At 39.1% G+C, this 19,221-nt stretch overlaps 1 protein-coding gene and 1 non-coding gene across 6 annotated transcripts; one reads left to right on the top strand and one right to left on the bottom strand.

Moving 5' to 3' along the window:
• The first annotated feature begins 1,673 nt into the window (after window positions 1–1,673).
• LOC147855070 (phosphoribosylaminoimidazole-succinocarboxamide synthase, chloroplastic-like) lies at window positions 1,674–10,947 on the top strand. Of its 5 annotated transcripts, XM_087330409.1 has the most exons (13): window positions 1,678–1,743; window positions 4,067–4,362; window positions 4,651–4,752; window positions 5,290–5,419; window positions 5,560–5,652; window positions 5,894–5,982; window positions 7,416–7,496; window positions 7,596–7,685; window positions 8,044–8,133; window positions 8,210–8,260; window positions 9,990–10,036; window positions 10,434–10,491; window positions 10,580–10,947. In XM_087330409.1, exons 2-13 carry the CDS (start codon window positions 4,108–4,110, stop codon window positions 10,634–10,636), a joined length of 1,143 nt encoding a protein of 380 aa, XP_087186535.1. In that variant the 5' UTR covers window positions 1,678–1,743; window positions 4,067–4,107; the 3' UTR covers window positions 10,637–10,947. The 5 variants fall into 5 exon arrangements, 3 of the variants coding, with proteins under 3 accessions (XP_087186534.1, XP_087186536.1, XP_087186535.1); XR_015530818.1 differs by lacking the exons at window positions 9,990–10,036; window positions 10,434–10,491; window positions 10,580–10,947 and adding exons at window positions 8,813–9,057; window positions 9,170–9,608 and having other exon boundaries at window positions 1,674–1,743; XR_015530819.1 differs by lacking the exons at window positions 9,990–10,036; window positions 10,434–10,491; window positions 10,580–10,947 and adding exons at window positions 8,853–9,057; window positions 9,170–9,607 and having other exon boundaries at window positions 1,676–1,743.
• A 2,805-nt stretch (window positions 10,948–13,752) lies between these two features.
• On the bottom strand, window positions 13,753–13,855 carry LOC147855069 (U6 spliceosomal RNA). The gene has a single exon (XR_015530878.1). It is a non-coding gene; the product is annotated as a U6 spliceosomal RNA (small nuclear RNA).
• Between the last annotated feature and the right edge of the window lie 5,366 nt (window positions 13,856–19,221).

Genomic DNA, 19,221 nt, shown 5'->3' with positions numbered 1-19,221 from the left:
TCGGAGCAAGCGGCTGTGAAGAAGAGTTGTGCACTCAGGAAGAGAAGTGCATGTTGTGCGGAGGTCATCACGACGGTACTAACCATGATGCGGAGTCGAATGAAGAATTCGATTTCGGTTCACCGGCTGAAGAAGCCGAGGGAAGCATGGAGAAGGCCAAGACTCGGAAGTGGTCCGATGTGGTGAGAGGCCTGAAGCCGGAAGTCGAATTAGAGTGTACCGATTCGGACAAGAGCTGGAACGAGTCGGAGACAGCTGACTCGGATCAACAGATGGATCCGGATGAGTCGGATCGACTGAAGGCCAAGGGGACACGGACACAGCGGAAGTCGATGCCATCGTGGGAGAACCGACGGATCGGCAAGCGCCGGAGTCACAACAACGTGAGTGTTGAGATGGGCCTATTGAGCAGACATGCCGACCGAGAGGGTCGAGGCGCGCAGAACCAAAGGGGTCGCGGCAAACGGGACCGAACCGGACGAGGAGCACGAGCAAGGCGGAGTGACGCCAGGAGAAGTCGGTTGGAAGAACCGACTGCCACAGAGGTCGACACTACGACCCCACCTCAGGTTGAGCTTGAGGGGGAGTGTTGAGCGGCAAGCTCAAACCGGAGCCGGATCGGCTGAATAAGCCGAAGCCGGTAAGCGAGACGGATCGGTATGACGGTGAGCAATCGAACCGGCAAGCAGTGGAGGTCGAGTGCAATCCGTAACCGGAAGTCCAATCGGAAGCCTAGTATAGGATAGACTACTAGGTAGCTATAGTCTCGTAGTAAGTGTCAGATGCTCGTGTGAGCATTGAAGTACATGGTACTTCTGTCAGTCCCAAGAGGACTTGTATAAATAGTGCTACTTAGCACAGTGTGTATACAGAGTCTTTATATAATTTTGAAATTGTGTTCCACTCTCTCTCTCTCTCTCTCTCTCTCTCTGTTGTTCTCTGTTTTACGCTTTCGCAAACACTTACGTTTACAGTTAATGATTAGACACATCACACCAACAGAGGGGTATACTGGGAAAGGCTACATCGACAAAAGGGTTTAGCCCACGATAGGGCAAAGTCCAAGGTAGAAGTTGGCAACGGCTTGGCTCAAGCCTAAACTAAAACTGTTTGGCTATTCGGCTGGTTTAGGCTTGAGCTTTTTTAAGTAGTTTGATCTTGGTTTGGGGTGGGTCAAGTTGAACCAAGCCGGTTTCTAGGCCGATGAAGGCGTGATCAGCTTGGCTAAACCAGTTTAGGAACTGGTGTAAGCTTATTAGTCAGTTTGGTTTGGACAAGGCCAAACTGGCTAAGCCAAAACCAAACCGTTGCCAATTCATAGTCCTAGGAGCATGTTAGTGTTCAAGTAAGATTGTGAATTTTGCCGACCAATGTAGGAGACAACTAGAGGTGATTATTCCACCTAGAATTTCCCAAAACCCTCGAATCTAGCTAATTCATATTTTTTTGAGCCAACTATTTTTATAGTTGTGATAAAAGAAAAAAAGAGAGAGTAGTCATGAATTCGCAGTTTGGTCGGCTATTTATATAGTTTTAAACAGAAATAGCAAAAAATTGATCTGTTTAAGGTTAGGCGTGAGAGAGAGAGAGAGAGAGAGAGAGAGAAAGGTAGTTCAAGCCTGCACAGTGCACGAAGACGCCTTTTGTGCAGCAACGAGTGCCTCTTAGAGCACCTCCTACGATTGTCGAGCTGTAGCCTGCACGCCTTCTATCGAGTCCCGACGGCATACCGAGTAGTTGCTAGTTAGTACCTGAAGAAACACAAGTGAACAGAATCAAGTAAGTATACACACAAATAGATGTGTCTATTTTTGTGAATGAATATGCAAAGGTGAAAGAGCAGGTGGAGGAAGGAACAAAACATAAAGACGAAAACTTAATAGATTAATTAGTATGGATGAACATACATGAACGATAGATCTGATTTGCAATATGTCTTTCAAGCTACTACAACAGAACCCTAACTCACATAAGTCACTCAAGCTACTACAGAGCTTGTATATATCATATAGGAACTCAATACAAAGCATACATTGATTGTATCAAAAACTCTAACCGACACACTGGTAGCAAATATTGCTATCTGAAATAACAACCAGAAAGAAGTAAGACATGCCTATGACCTAGAAGGGGGATTCACTACTGGATGCACAGAGAGCATTTGCAAGGCTCTGCCTTTTTCGTCTTCATAAACCGCCCTTTTATACCTTTATGCAACTTGGACGAAAAAGGAAAGAGAGAAAGAAAAGCCAATTGAGGGCTATGATTTAGGGAGTAGGAGGAGATTTAGATTCTGCGGTGGCACACCTTCAATCTCGGGATATAAGTCTCATCCATGCCAAAAAGGTGCTTCAGTACCTCCTTTACTTTTTTTTTCAGCTTGGCATGTATTTGTTCTCCCACTCCTAGTATCTACAAATCCTAGGCTTCCACAAGCTGTCAATATGCAAACTAATGTGACCGTATTCGGAGAAATGCCCTCACTTTGCATCTTCTCAAAATGTTTCAAGACTTCAAGACCGAGATCATGTTGTGCATATCCAGCCACAAGGGCATTCCAAGTGATAACAATCCGTTCCAAAAGTTTGTCAATCGCTTTTGTGCTTTTACAAGAGCCCCACATTTGGCATGCATGTCCACTAATGCAGTGCCAAGCACAATATCAAGTTTTGCCAGAAATCCCCATTTGCTTATCTCATCATGAATCATTTCACCTTTTTCAAGAGATTGTATGCTTGCACAACCTTCGACAACACAAATGAATGTGACAGAGTTGGGGCGAATGCTCTCATCTTGCATCTGCCTGAAGCATTTCAAAGCGTCATCATGAAAACCACATCTGACATGAAAGAGAGATTAATGTGGAGGTGTGTCTATATTCAAAACACTAAAGGAGTGGGCTTTTGTGTGAGGATAGAGAAAGTAGAGAAAACTGTGGAGAAAATGGAGAGGAAACCCTAGGCGCTAAAGTTCCTCTTACTGTGACAGGTTTTTGGGACCAATTCTTATTGATATGTAACTTTTAGGTAAGCTTTCACATGGAAGGGTAAAAAATATAAAAAAAGGAGAGTCCTTGTGGCCTTTATCTCTAACACGACATACCCTATGATTAATGAGTCCCATGAAATACCATTCCGGACTGGAAGCTCATCGAATACATTTTGTGCCTTTACTATGGCACCATTACTTGGGATTCTATTTTGAAGACAACATTGTGTGCGAAACAGTTTTGTTGGACATGTATGCCAAGTGTGGCAATATGGGAAAAGCATAGGATGTTTTTGATTGGGATTCAAACACGAAATGTGATAGACGACAAAATGTGAGAAAAACTGTGAATAGCAGCAGCGTAGCAATTGTTGGAACAAATTAGACACAGCCAAGCTGTGAGAAGGCTGTTTGACAACAGTACAAAAAAATGGTTGCAAAGAGTAGAGCTTGTTTCTAAGTAGCAACCGAAAGTAAAAGTCTTTACAGACGACTTATGTATATGAAATACATTTCTGGTTACTTAAGTATGTCATTTCGGGTGTCTTATGTTTTCTTCTTCTTCATGAACTAAGAGACATCTGTCTTATTTTTCTGTTTGTAAAGATGAGAAGAATGTTTGATGTCTAATTCACATTTTTTAGGATCACCCGTCATTTTTCACAAATGCAATGTGTCTTACAACTCTTTTAATTGTAATATGTGTCTTGCATCTAAATGTTGTGAATGCAATGTATCTTGCGAATGTAATTTGCCTTGCATTGAAATGTCGTGAAAATATGAGTACAAACAATGTTCATCTTTTTGGATTATCAATTTATATCAGCTTAACTGTTTTGGGCCAAACTGGTTAAGATTTAACTGATTTTGGGATAGGTTTGATTTGGTTTGGTACGGTCCAAGTTTGAGAACCCTAAACCGGTTTGGTTTGGATAAGGCCAAAACCAGTTAAACCTAAACCAAATCCTTGCCGATACCTGATGTCGTTGTTTTCTCTGAAATATCGGAATTACCCTTTTCTCTATTTTTGGAGGTACCCCTGGTGACAGTGTTTCTTCCTTGTTGTATTGTGTGTCAGGTCTGAATCCTGATACTTAGCTATAGCTTGCACGTAAGCAAATGGCGGTGCTGGCAGCTCCCTTGTCCTCCTCCTGCTTTCCTATCCCAGCTTCTCAGATAAGTCCTCTTAACAGACGAGTAATGGGAGGAATAGGGATTGGAGGAGGAGGAGGAGGAAGAAGAAGAACATCCATGTCTTCCTTCAGAAGCTCTGCGATTTCTGCCCACGTCATTGAGAGTGAGATTCTCAATTGCCTTTCGGAAACTCACCTCCACCAAATTGTTCCTAGCCTTAGTCTCTCCTTGACAGGCAAGGTATGTTCATGTATGTGTGTGTGTGTATTAAAGGGCCATCTCAATTGATGCTAAATTTGCTCCTAGACTGCAAATATTGAAGGCAAAAGAGAAATGAACACAAATTACAGGATATGTATACAGGGAAATATACAAATGATGGGCATTCTCGACTTGGCATTTAACCTACAGTTTTTCACGTGCTACTTCTGTCACCATTTTGCTCTTTGATTCCCTTATTTAATGTAAATCAGAAAACCATCATTTGCTTAAGGGATATTAATTGACACAACAAGGTTTTGTATACAGGTAAGAGATATATATGAGGCGGGCCATCATGTAATTCTGGTGTCAACTGATCGATTGAGTGCATTTGATAGAGTATTAGCAGCTGTTCCTTTCAAAGGACAGGTATGCATTTTTTTAGACTCATTAAAAAGTTCAATTGCCAAGAACTGGGTAACATTGATTGATGTAAGAAAATGAATTTGGCTTCTCAAAATCAAATTGTCTGTGTGTGTGCCAATTGGGTATGCATTTTGAGGGGATGGAAGAATGCGTGCATAAATAAAATATATACATGTTTCAATGCACTAATCGTTGGAGTGAATGTCAAATACACAATGCTGAAATGTACAAATGATATGGAGGTTGCAATCTATTTTCTTGTACCCCGTTTTATAACCTATATGTCCTCATGTCGAGTTGTCATTTCCACGATACACATGCTTCAATGCGCTAATAATTGAAGGTATGCAAGTATTTAATGCACAATACTTTAATAGACAAATGATTCGGAGGTTGCTATGTGTTTCCTTGTCCCCAGTTTTATGGTCTTTATTTCCTTATACTGAGGCCCCATTTCCGTGTTTCAAAAACATTCCAACTTCTGTTCGTACAATTGGAATTTTTATTTCTTTCATAGTAAAAAATCAATTTTCTCTGTAGGTTTTGAATCGGACTAGCCTGTGGTGGTTTGATAAGACCAAACACATCGTTCCAAATGCTGTTGTAGCAGCTCCTGATCCCAATGTTACTATAGCTACTAGATGCAATGTCTTTCCAGTGGAGTTTGTGGGTGCGTTCCTTTCTGTATATGTGCTCAGTAAGGGCACTATTTTCTTTAATGTACTATGGATAATGAATTTATGTGATGCATTGTATCTAGCTTGAGGACTTTATACACCTGATATGTATATTAGTGCCTCTCTTTGGCAGTTCGTGGTTTCGTGACAGGAAGCACAAGCACATCTCTATGGACTGCTTACAATAAAGGTGTTCGTAACTACTGCGGCAATGATTTACCTGATGGTAAGGATGCGGATATTTGCATGGCATACGTTCATTTCATTATATGTGGTTATGGCAAAGTCGTAATAGAGATGTTTTTCAGCATTATAGCTCAACATGAAACCTGTAATGTCCACCTTATGTGTATTGTCAAATAACACTATTTGGACATTTTGATATCACAGTATCTGAACTAATGTATTTGGAGTATTTGAACGTGGAATTGCCCTTCTTTACTTACTGCTATTTCTTGAAATGGAAGGGCTTGTAAAAAATCAAAGATTGAGTGAAAATATTTTGACTCCAACAACAAAAGCAAAAGATCATGATGTTCCCATTTCTGGAAATGAGGTAAGCTTTGCAAGCTAAGATTGTTCAATTCGAGTCAAATTTATTTTTTAAAACTTTGTCAAGGTTGACTAGTGTTTGCAATTTAAATCATTGAAGGTCAATTCTTGTACACCATTTCCTGGGAAATATCCATTTGCCTAAATTTGAAGAGCATGTGTCTCCATTTACCTAGATGTGAATCCAGCTTTTTACTTCAGAAAATGTAAGAAATGCCAATGATTGGTTACGATTTCAGAAGATCCAGGATCATGATGGATTGGAAGGTGAGCACATTATCTATGCCAGTGACATCTTGCTCCCATTGCTAACACACTTCACTAATAGAGCTAGGTCTGTGTAAATATTTCCTTACCAAATGGACAGAACATATCATTGTGCCTCTCCTCAAAGACTTGGGGACCCCATGATGCTGACAATCATGACTGGTCATTACTTGGCTAAACTATATGGCTCGATCCTAGAGTCATGGCTGCAGTTCAGCTGGACAGGCAGGCTTCCGGAAGGGGTTCACAACTGTGGATCACATATTTTACCCCCCGAGCCCTTAATGACGATGGAAAAGCTCATAATAAGAGGATTTATTGCTGCTTTGTGTATATCTGAAAAGCCTTCGACACTGTGCCATGTGCTCAGCTTATGCAACAGCTCGAAGCCCTTGGTGTCCCTATAGATATGCGATGGGAAATCTATGCAGTGCATGAATCTGTGTTAGGAAAAGTGCGGTTTCCAATGGTTTGTTGGAGACTTTGGCTAGCACAATCGGGGTAAAAACAAGGATGCCCACCATTACCCACTCTCGTCTGTCTCTATATGGACGAGGTGTCACATTACATAAGAGATTTAGGGGTTTGAGAGCATGCGTAGCAGGTATAGCCATAAAAATATTTCAAGATGCGAATGATATTGTGCTGATCTCTGACTGTCTGGAGGGATTGGAATTTGAAGAAAATTATACTTGTCATTGTAGTGTTTCTTATGAAATAAGAAGAGACACCATTGCCTGTTTAAGCGAGAATTTGGCCCACCACCAAAGGTAATGGAATATGAAGACCTATGGTGCATGTGGTTTTCTTGCTGGAACTTAAGAGACACAAGGGAAAGGCTATTTTGGCCTCTTAAAGACGTTACAAATATTTTTCTTTCTTTTTGTCTATATTCCTTCATCTCAGTACCTCTTGCGTGCATGTTCGTTTCAGTCACGCCAATATAAAATCGCGTATATCCTTTTGAATCTCTTATCTGTTCTACTCTCAAACTTTGTTTTTCTGCTCTCTATATATCCAAACAGTTCAAACACAAAGAGAAACTTCTTCCACCCAATGTTTTTTCTACTAAGGCTTCCTTACAAGAAGGAACCAAAACCATGCAAAGATCAAATTCTCTCCAAAATTAACACAATGCACTGTTCTTACCGAGTCTTGTTTTATCATAAGATTGTCGAGAAAGGATTGATGACAAGGGAAGATTTTGAACATGTTCGCGAAAAAGCATTGGCTCTTTTTGCTTTTGGACAGGTATTTCTCTTAATTTTAATGGCGTGCCTTCTCTTGTCTTGCATGTATTCTGTGTAGAGCTCTATACAGCTAAGGCTCTTGAGTCTTGATATATTTCAGCAAGTTGCTTTGGAGCATGGTTTAATTTTAGTGGACACCAAATATGAGTTTGGAAAAGCCCCAGATGGTTCCATTCTCCTAATTGATGAGGTAAAGCCACAGTATTATGGGTTGTCTGCTTTCTGATTGCACGATTGATTACCTCATCTCTATTAATTGCTTTTTATATTAGGACACATTGGATTAGGATGTCATAGAAGTAGATTTCAGCAATTGATTACCTCATCTCTATTAATTGCTTTTTATATTAGGACACATTGGATTAGGATGTCATAGAAGTAGATTTCAGCAAGAACTTTGGCATTGAAGTCCTCAGTATTGTCTTTTGATGTGGAATAGTCTATGATAGTCTTATCATGCAACCTTTATCCACGAGGTTGTATTCTAATATACAAGCACCGAGTTTCATTATAGTTACAGTAACGGATGTACGAAGATTTACTCACAGGTGCATACACCAGATTCAAGCAGATACTGGATTAACGAATCTTACGAGGCTCACTTTAAGGAAGGGTTAGAACCAGAAAACATTGACAAGGTAAAATCCTTTATTATAATTCCTCATATTTTGTCTAAGGATCTAACAGCTTTGTGTCATTTCTATTAATATGCAGGAGTTTTTGCGCCTGTGGTTCAGAAGTAAATGTGATCCCTATAAAGATAAGGTGATTTATATGTTCTTGCTACAAAGAATCATTAATTTGTTTTGTTCTGGTTTTGACGTTCCACTCTTCAAGCACTTTGATGTGAGGACGTTTGCCATTAATCCTTTTTGGCAAATTGCCAATGCTAGAATCTGTGTAGGGGACACTGAAGTAGAGTCAGCTATTGAGGCGAAAATATTAACATGGGGCCAACATTCTTAGAAAAGGCTGTGTGCATCTGTTTTGTTTCTGCTAGGAATATTTCTTGGATTTCTTTTGCGTGAGCTACCTTGACACTGAAGTAGAGTCAGCTATTGAGGCGAAAATATTAACATGGGGCCAACATTCTTAGAAAAGGCTGTGTGCATCTGTTTTGTTTCTGCTAGGAATATTTCTTGGATTTCTTTTGCGTGAGCTACCTTGAGTTTTCTTACAATTTCTGCATACTCTACCTTCTTGGAAGCTTATTACCACAGCTCTGCACAATGTAAGTCTGTATGTCACGGTTTCTTTAAGAACGCTGAAATATCACATGATAACTTTGAACCTGATATTTTGTTGGGGAAATAATAGAAGGAACCTCTGAAGTTTCCTCGTAATCTTATTGATTCAGTCATTGACATTGATTCTAGAGTTGAAGGTCACTGTACATTTGGACGGATTTCCTTCTGGGCCACGTTTTTTGAAAAATTTGTTGCATTGATAAGAGAACTAAAAAGAACATCTAGCTTCAGCTCAATTACGTGAACTCTGTGACTACATCGGGAGTTTCCATATGAAACCCTCCTTTTGAATAAGCATCGAGCAATGTGGAACAGGTCAACATGCTCGGAACTACCCCCGCTTTTTTCATTCTCTCAAGTCTTTGTTGAGCGACCTTCATCTGTAAGCTTTTCCTTCTTGAAAATGTTTTTACTCACAAGCTTACAGGTTGGGTTACCTTCCTTGGGGTCTCGACCAAGTTGGAAGGATGATATGTCATCTCAGTTCTGGATTTCTCTATTTGGAGAGACTTAGAAGTCAGGATCCAAATTCCATTCACATGGGTTTTCTGCCAATTCTGCACTAACGATCTTATATTGGACTCTGGGGTGATGTCAATCATCAAAGCACTCGTAAGCCGATGGGAGGTCTTTATTGGGCACCTATTGCAAGCTGACAAAGGTGAGAACCCACGTTGTGCATTAAATTCAGCGAGTGCATGGAGCGATATAGTCTACAAACCTGTGAGCAAGATGATGAAGTGGTTCAATGAATCTGTATCAAAAGAAGACAAATACGATACGGTTTATTTTATTTTGTAGCTCATATGTTTCACCACTTCATGTGCATTATGCTTTAGATCCACAACAGTGAAAACGTTATGTTTTAAGTGGTTGTAATCCATAATTTGGTCACCCGAACGATGCACTCCATTTTTTATATCATTTAAGACCAATTTCCACTTGGCCTCTCATCTCCCCCCTGGTTCAATATTCTTGATTTTATTCTAGTTTCAAAATGAGTAGGTCACAGTTACATCATGTCTCCATTTATTTGTAAAACTTGAAAGTCCATTATGCGTTTATGCATGTATTTGAAGCTTTATTTTTTAGTTTTGAGTGTCACAATGATGAATGCAAAGATTCCAATATGATTTATCTGTCATTGAAGAGGAGAAATGGCGAGTTTTCCTAATCCAAAGGTTTGGAGCAAGTTAAAATTACATGACAAAATCTCTTAATAAGATCTTGGTCATTTATTTCTGCAGATATTACCTGCTGCACCAGTTGAACTTGTAACAGAGCTTTCGAGGCGGTAAAATCCCCTCATATACTTTTCTAAATACTGTGTAATCTAATCTTATGAAAGTGATAATGGAAATTAGTAAAGAGGAGTATTGGACATTGATATATAGTAAACTTTTCCATGGATCTCAATTGCAGTATTCGTTGGTGCAATGATTCATACATCCAGGAAACTCCTTCAGTCGCTTGTTTACTTGTTTGTAATATTAGAAAACATCGACAAGCTTGACGAGTTTTTAATCACATTCGATTGCACTTTGGGGGGGGGGGATTAATTGCTGATGATAATTTTGTAGACAAAAGAACATAGGATTAGTTGTACAATCTTGTCGTACACATGTTTCTGTTAGATAATGGTAATGTCTCTCTGCAAGATATGTATATTTACCTATGGAGCTTTGATGCAGATATATATTGCTGCATGACACCATCACGGGGAAAAAGCTTGAATTTCACGAGACAAAGGTTCTGTTGGTTTTGATTTCTCAACATGCATTGCTAAATCAATCCTCTCCTATATCTTGGTCATGACTTCTGCATTTCCTTCTTTTAGGAGCCGATACACGATCGCATATCGAGGAATGTCGCTGAAGCACTGGAGAATCTGTGACAGTAATCCTTCTACTAGTAACAAAACAGCAAGTCAAAAATAACATTTTGATCTTCTTTTTGATGGGGTTCTCGCAGCCTTAACTCTGTTAAAGATGTACTAGTTAAATAAACTAAAAACAGAAAACGTAAACTAATAGCATAAGCCTGATAAATCTCATCATAAATACCTACCAAGGAAATGTATACACATCATCAAAATGGGGATGACCATGTATATGTTGTGTTTCACTCAAGAATGCTTTGTTGTGGAAATTTTTGACTGAATATGATTTTGCTTTTATGGAAGTTTAGCTGATTATAAAGCCTTTATATCTATTGAAAATTTTCCTTGGAATTTTGAACCTTATGTTTAAGGGCAGAGAGATACACGCTGGAATTGAACCTTTTCAAGGAAACCTTTTTCTTCAGAGTTCCTTAGTTGACATGTATGTGAAATGTGGGTTTCTGGTGGAAGCAAAGGAATTGTTTGACAACCTTCCTGTCCGAGATGTTGTCTTATGGACCAAAATTATCACAGGATGTGCTGACCATGGCCATGGCGAAGAAGCACTCAAGTATTTTGAACACATGCAGCAATGTGGTATCTCCCCAAATTCTTACGTATATTTGTGGCTTGAAAGCTTGTGCCATCATGGGAACAATAAGAAAAGGTCTTGAGATCCATAATGAAATTGCAAGGAAGGGTTTTTTAGAAGGTGATATAGTCATGGCCAGCACGTTGGTCGACATGTATGTCAAATGTGGTTATCTGGGCATGGCAAAGTCTGTGTTCAGCAATCTTCCAGTTCGAGATGTTGCATTATGGAATTCACTAATCTCAGGATATTCTCAGATTGGAGAATGTGAAGATCTTTTAACTGTTTTTGACAGAATGCTAGGTGAAGGAATAAAGCCTGATCCAGTGACCTTTATTGTGTTGTCTTCAATGCATGCAGTCGTCTGGGTTTATTGAGTCAGAGCGAGACATTCTTCGAGGCCATGAACAAGGAATATGGCATTATTCCATGTAGCGAACATCAGACCTGGATGGTTAATCTTCTTGGTCATTCAGGACAATTTGACAAGGCATCAACGATCATTGAGAAGATGCCAATATATCCTAATCAACCAGTTTGGAATTCAATTTTAAGTTCTTGTAGGAACACAGGAAACTTGAATCGTGCAGAGCAGATTGTCAATCGTGTGCTTCCGGGACAGGTAGATGCTCAAGCATTTCTCAATATTTAATGGTGACGTTGTATGCTTTGCAGGTTCATGAGAAATTTTGCAAGTGCTCCTCAATGCACCATAACATGGGGAAGGACATCAGTGTTTTCTCTATCAAGAGTCCCTCTTAAAGTTATCCCTCTAAACATTAATCCGAATAGTTAAAATAGAAAGAAAGTACATGAAAAGAACAAGAATCCCTCTATACATTAAACTTAACCATGCAAATTACAAGCTACAAGCGTAAGACCTAGAGTAACGTACTCAATGCTAATATTGTGAAAGTACATGAGGTTGAGGCGGTGAGGGGTGGTATATTCAGGATGGTGAAGTAAGAATGGAGATTGCGAAGGAGGGTCTCATAAGACTTAACATGTTGGAAGCACTTGATATTGAGGGCTATTGAAAGAGTTAAAGTATGGTAGGAACATGACAATATTGTGGATCTCAATGATGTTGCTTGCGAATTAGTTGTGGATCATGGCTATCAACATCAATGGGGGTGGAACACTCATATCTTATGTAGACACTACAATGAATTGCATATCCACCATCATTTCAAAGTCTCATGGATAGGACAATATTGGATGGTTTAGGTTTGAGGAAAACTTTATGTGGATTTGGTTTAAGTTTGAGGCTAGGTTAATGCTTCATAAGCCAAGTAACAACTAGCGATTATGGACTAAATACTTTTGTCTTAATCACCACAAACCCAAAATCTTAAAACCCAAAGAAGGGAGTATATCTGGTGGATAAAAAATTGTGTTATTGTCAGTAAACTTCATAAAGGCCAAAATGTCAACCCAAACATCATGTTCGTAGTTGATGAAACAAGAAAGATACAACTTGAATGGGTTTACCGTTTAAAGTTTGTATGGTTTAGGATTTTGGGTTCAGGGTTGGTTCTCTTTGTATACATGTGAAGGCCAATTTTAACCAAAAAGCCACATTTTGAACTCTTTGAACCATTACTCATCTTGAGTTTATAAAACTTAAAGATTTGATTTTTCAAACTTTGGTTACTCAGATTTTTATGCTGATTACTCTCCTACTTTTGTCAATCATATTTCTTGATTTCAACCATGTTGTTGTTTTGGTAGTCTTGAAAATGATTTCTTTGTGGCATTTTGGTATTCATGTGAATGAGAATATTTAAGAACTACGGTAAATTGGCTTTGAATATTCATCACTTGCCTAACACGTTGTGTGTATTTGCATATGTATATATGTTTCTATGCATGTAAAGGGGTGTATGGATAGAAATTGTCAACAAGTGAGGGGAATCTACGACTTGTAAGGTTCCATCCCTTCCCCCCTTCCCTAGTTGGGGGTACTTCCGTTTGGAGAATAGGTGAGAAGAAGAAAACAAGCTCGTAGTGTGGAGACTAGGCTTGGGGGGTCTAAGCATAGGCTCAGGTGCACAAGGCTACAAGTTTGGTGTTGTGTGTTAGTGGTCTACGGTGGGTGACCTTATAACAATTGCAACAATTGCATTGGGTCATATAACAACCAAAGCGTTGCTCCTTCTCCCTTCATCTCTCTTCTTCTTTTTTTTGTTTTTGTTTTTTTTCCAAAATGAAGCTATTTTCCCATTAGTTAGGTAAGATTATTACAAAGAGACTGTACAAGGAGGCTTAAGCATAGAACGGGGAATCCCCCTCCGCTCAAGTCCTAGAAATCGAGACTAGTTACAACGCCTTTCGGACGGACTACTTAGTGTAAGTACCAATAGCTAAAACAATGCCATGTACTGATGACTAGTATGAGACAAATCTTGGGGCCGACAACAGAGGGAGGGTGGTAAGTGAGCCGGAAACAGCCAACGTGGGGGTTTGTAGTTCCACCACGGGCCACTTCCTCCTAGTGTCACCATAGGCGTGTTCCGCCATTTCTGCCAAAAACGCAAACAAAAATTTGGACCATTTCTCGATTTGTGCGTGTCATCCTTGCGCAGGGGCCATGCTAATCTTCTCTGTATCGTTCCAATTTTATCAGATGTCCCCGAAGGAACATCTGATAGATTGAGCCAACTCATCAAGCACACTCATTCATGCTCCTTCCCATAGATTGACCCATGCGTGAAATTCGTAGTATTCCCAATATTCGAGAATACAAAATGAGCCCAACAATATTACAGAACCATTCGTTTATTTATTATTTATTATTTAAAAAACTAATATTTTTATATCTATTATATAAAAATATTACTAGTCTAGGGTCCCTTGTTTAATGTCAAGAGAGTATAAACTGGAGAATTAATCAACCTTTTTTTTTTTTAATTGTTTTAAATTTTGTTTTATTAAAAATAAAACAAATACTTTTAAGTTTTTCATCTATTATAAGAATATTATTAGTGTAAGGTCCCCTTTTAAATGTGAGATAAAAATATGAAATTTTATGAGAAACTTTTATTTATTCTATTTATTTTACATATATATAATACTACAATAATGTTATTGTTTTTTTCAAGATTGTCATTGGGCTATTACACATTTTGTATTGGCATCAAAATAAGGTATATTGATTACCAACATGCTTAGACACATCGCTCCAATTGCCATAGCCAGGTTGGACTACATAGGTTTTGAGCTTAGCATCCTCGTAAGGGGACCATAAGCTTTTCCTTATGATAAATATGGTTGATTTTTTTTTAATATAGTTCTTTTTATTATATATTGGATTTAGGATTACACAAAGGACCCAAAGAGAGAAATGTGGGATATGGGTGGATTTAGAGGAGGGATCATAAACTTGAATTACACGGTGGAATGAGATAAAGATTGATTGGTGGACAAGATTTTTATGTGCGTCTAAAGAAGACTTGGGAGTAAGATTGATGCGTGCATATGTGGGGGGAAATGATGAATACCTCACCCAAAATTTGTGTATAAATGGACACATCTATGTGCAAAAGAAAAAACATTGATCTTAGAGAGTTAGACCTTGCGCCGATTTCTCAGATGGTGTAGTATTGTCATCAATTGTGAAGTCCCTAGATTAACTAAATGAAATTTTATTAATCAAAGGCAAAAGGAAAGCTGGAGATGGTGATGAGCTTTATCACTATTCCTCCTCACATTCTCTTTTTTCCTATTTTCTAATCCTACCCCTCCCCTCACCTTTTATTGTTTCCAAATTTTTCTTCTAACCATCACCTCCCCCCTATTTTTTCCTAATTTGATCTTCTACCCCTCCCTTTACTTTTTCATTGCCACTCTAACTTTACCCCTACCCTTCCCTAACTCATGCCAGGTATATGAAACGATTTGGGTGCGCTTGAATCGTTCTTGGTGATCTTTTCACTTCATTCCCACTTTGTCAATTTACTCTACCCTTGTCTCGTTCATTAATTTCAATCTACCCCTTTCCCCCTTCCTTTTTTTAAGAATTATATTCATACCCCTCCCTCTTTTAGTAATTTTCTCGTACCCCTCCCCCTTTCATTCTTCTTAATCTCACTCTACCCTTTCTTCCTCCACTTTAATTTCCAATCTACCCTCCAACTCTTCTCAATTTATCTTCCTACCCCCCTCCTTTTTTCAAAGATCTCCATACAATCTAACATACTTCACCATCCCTAACTCCCACCTCACACACTTCTCTCCTACCCTTCCTCTCTCTTTCTCTCTCGCACTCCCCTACATGTTTTTCAAATAAGCCCATAAAATCTTTTATCCCACACCAAATATATCAAACCCCATATCTCCTACATCATCAAATTTGAACACACACACTCACTCTCTCTCTCTCTCTCTCTCTCTCTCTCTCTCTCTCTCTCTCTCTCGTCCCTTATCTTCCTTATATAAACCCCTCCAATTCTATATGGTCATGTGCACTGATGAGCTCCTTAGAAGCAAAACTAGTTTGCCACATCGACCATTTCTTTGTATTACTTTTTAAGTTTCTTAATATGAATTAGTTTTTAGTCTATTTCTCTCTCTCTCTCTCTCTCTCTCTCTCTCTCTCTCTCTCTCTCTCTCTCGTCCCTTATCTTCCTTATATAAACCCCTCCAATTCTATATGGTCATGTGCACTGATGAGCTCCTTAGAAGCAAAACTAGTTTGCCACATCGACCATTTCTTTGTATTACTTTTTAAGTTTCTTAATATGAATTAGTTTTTAGTCTATTTCTCTCTCTCTCTCTCTCTCTCTCTCTCGTCCCTTATCTTCCTTATATAAACCCCTCCAATTCTATATGGTCATGTGCACTGATGAGCTCCTTAGAAGCAAAACTAGTTTGCCACATCGACCATTTCTTTGTATTACTTTTTAAGTTTCTTAATATGAATTAGTTTTTAGTCTATTTCTCTCTCTCTCTCTAATTCTCACTCTTAATCTCACATTCACCCACCGATTGTATACCGTTCGCACTCCTTGTATTGACCTCACGGTCTAGAACTCATAAAAAGTATGAACTCTTTTTTTTCTTAACGAATATTTTTCATGCATTCTTATGCGTATTCGTATGCATTCGTTTGGTAACCTCCACGAATGTGAATATGTCAATATATGCTCCTTCCTAACGTGGAGGTTTCCATGAAGGAGTTGTCATGGAAATCTCCATGTGACCACCCTTTGCCTGATCCAATATTTGATTGCCGAATCGGGTCAAAAGTTTTTGGGTGAAGGCCAATACACGAAGGCCTTTATTGGGATAAGTCATCAGGTTTTTGGGTCGCTTCGGGAGATCCGCCAGTTAATGTACCCTCTTTAGGATTCACATGGATACCTCAAGGTCAGTCCATTAGGTATTTAGGTTGTCGAGTGGGTGTGGGATTAAAGTCAGAAGATATGATTGCACCCTTATTGTTAAGATTAAGAAATAAATTAGTATATTGGAATAAAGAAAAATTATCTTTAACTGGACGTGTAGTTGTAGCTAATGCAGTGTTGTTGTCGTCGATTTGGTATATAGCATCTACATGGCTGTTTTCTAGGTCAATAATGTTGAAAGTTCAACGTTTAGTACGGAATTTTATTTGGGGGAACAATAGGTCAGTCAATCCTGTAGCAAAGGTAGCTTGGTCTATTCTGATACAACCTAAACAAAAAGGTGGTTTAGGTTTGATTGATCCATTTATGCAAAGCAAAGCTGTACTTACTAAACATGTTGTTAGGAGTTTATTGCTAGGACAGGAGTTATGGAAAAAGCTATGGATGCAACATCTATATAAGGTCAAGCCGTCGGTAGGTGGTCAATGGAAGGATAGTCTTAGATGGTTCTTCAATGCAGATTTCCAGCTACTTAAGTCCAATGATGGATCATTGCGTTTCTTCAATGGATTTTTTCGGGCATGGGAAACTCTTCGGCAAGCGCTTGTTTTCTTGCCACTGAAAAGCTATCATCAATTTATGCGTCAACCATTGATATGGAATCCTTTATTTACTGATGAAGCTGCATGTGTTTTGGGTTTACGCCCTAGGTTATCATGGGCTGCAATGGATAGTGGACCATCTCGTACGGTTGCGGATTGGATAAGGTTTATGTAGTCCTCTACACTGGAGCAAAGTAATAGGTTATCTAACTTAAGAGGGGCTAAGATCATGTTATCACAATTGTCCAGGGTGTATCAGGTCACAGTGCCTACATTGCAATTCGATCATTTTCAGAGTTGGTACGGTATGTTCCCGACACTCAATATACTTATAGGAGCTCGGTTATATGATCAAAATGGTAGCATTTATTTTTATGAAGTGTTGGACAATGGTAGGTTGATACTAATGGATGAGGTGTCTCAAATCATGTTGGCTGCGAAGCAATTGCCAGTGCGAGTAATTGCTAGATTAGATAAATATATATATATCGATCCTAGTCCACTAATAGTTAATTTTTCATCTCATATTTCAGTGTTAGACTCTAAACCTATTCATGACCTGCAGTGGGATCCAACGGATTATGGTTGGAAATTATCCATATCTGACTCTTCGACTAAGCTCCTTCCTTTTTTCAAATATTCAGTAGCGTTTGGCAGGAATTTTATGTTGAGGCAAACCGAGCCGATACCTGCTGCAAAAAAGTATTGGGAGGAAGGTAATGTTTCATCTACTCATATGGTTATGTTTTGGAAACAGTTTTGGTCTATTAAATGCATGAATAAGATATTGCATTTTCGGTGGTTGATGATTCATTATGCATTGCCAATAGGTCATTTATTGAGGGGATCGGTGAGTAATCGGTCATGTATTATGTGTGGGTTTGTGGATGAGACATTGCATCATGCATTTTGGGAATGTGTTTCCGCAAAAAGTTTTTGGTGTCGAATTCTTAGGCTTCTAGGTTGTAAGTATAGGTCTGCTATTTTTACGTGGGGTGCAGTCTTTTGGGGAATGTTGGATCAACAAAGGGCTTTTTATCATTATAATCATTCTTCATTGTCTTTATATGTAAGAAGTTTTCAGGTATATTCTACTTCAAGATCCTTGGAGGGAGTCAAGTTCTTCTCGCGGAGTTATGTTTGGCAGATTGTCTCCTCGTTGTCTCTATGGGTTCTTTGGAAAGCTAGGTGCTCCAAGTTATACAATGATGAAGACATTCATGTCGTGGATCAGGTAAAGTCTTTTTGGAATTTATTAGTACATTCGGTTAAAGGTGAGTATGACAGGTATAAAGGCTATGGAAACACAGCCATTCGAAAAAGAAAGAGATTACGACGAGTTTGGTCAGCTATTCCTATAATGTTAGATGTAGGCACGGAGGTTAGGTGGAATTATGTGCCACCTCGTTGGTTGTTCCCGCCACCAATACCATTCTTATGGCGAACAACATGAGATAACAGGGAGGAGACGGTGGCGGCATGTAGGAAGCTTATTTTAATGTAAGTAAGATATACATATGCTAGAAGAAGATATGAGGAAATGGGATGATGTTCTGGATGTTGAATCAGACTAGTATAAGAAGTTTTTAGTGGTATGAGGCAGATTTCGTGTGATAATCAAAGACATCGACATGGTGGATGTGGACAGGTTGAAATAGGTTTAAGTTGTTTTGTGATTAGGATGACTGATGTTGGTGGGGGTTGTCGAAGATTACTAGGAGAAGGTGAGGATTTATGTTTGTTTTCTACTCATTTGTTGGTTGTTAGTGTAACAGGATTGCCGAATCGGAGATGGCGAGATGGTAGATGGGGACATGACGAAGCCGTTTTTCTGTTTTTTGTGGTTAGGATGAGTGATGTTGGAGTGGGGGCTGAAGCAGATTATTATGAGAAGGCGAGGAATGGTTGTCCCTCATTTTTTGTTGTGATTACAGGGCTGCGTTAATCGGTGAGATGGAATAGGGGAAGCAAGATACCCCAGATATGGGCCGACTTAAGATAGATATTATGGTTCTCATAGGTTGCGGGATGATGGCAGTGGGATTTGAAGCAACTTTGTCA

Source organism: Azolla caroliniana, unplaced genomic scaffold (genome assembly GCF_043228905.1).
Source record: "Azolla caroliniana isolate FFs.n. ecotype wild unplaced genomic scaffold, voAzoCaro1.0.p SCAF_14, whole genome shotgun sequence".
NCBI lineage: Eukaryota > Viridiplantae > Streptophyta > Polypodiopsida > Salviniales > Salviniaceae > Azolla > Azolla caroliniana.
The sequence above is the reverse complement of the archived record's forward strand: the minus strand, read 5'-3'. Positions and strand labels throughout refer to the sequence as shown.

What these genes read in the sequence shown, in the direction of transcription:
- LOC147855070 (XM_087330408.1), top strand. Translation starts at nt 4,108, where the DNA reads ATGGCGGTGCTGGCAGCTCCCTTGTCCTCCTCCTGCTTTCCTATCCCA. An exon ending in CCATTCTCCTAATTGATGAG is followed by an intron (nt 7,686 to 8,043) that starts GTAAAGCCACAG and finishes ATTTACTCACAG; the next exon opens with GTGCATACACCAGATTCAAG. An exon ending in AACCAGAAAACATTGACAAG is followed by an intron (nt 8,134 to 8,209) that starts GTAAAATCCTTT and finishes ATTAATATGCAG; the next exon opens with GAGTTTTTGCGCCTGTGGTT.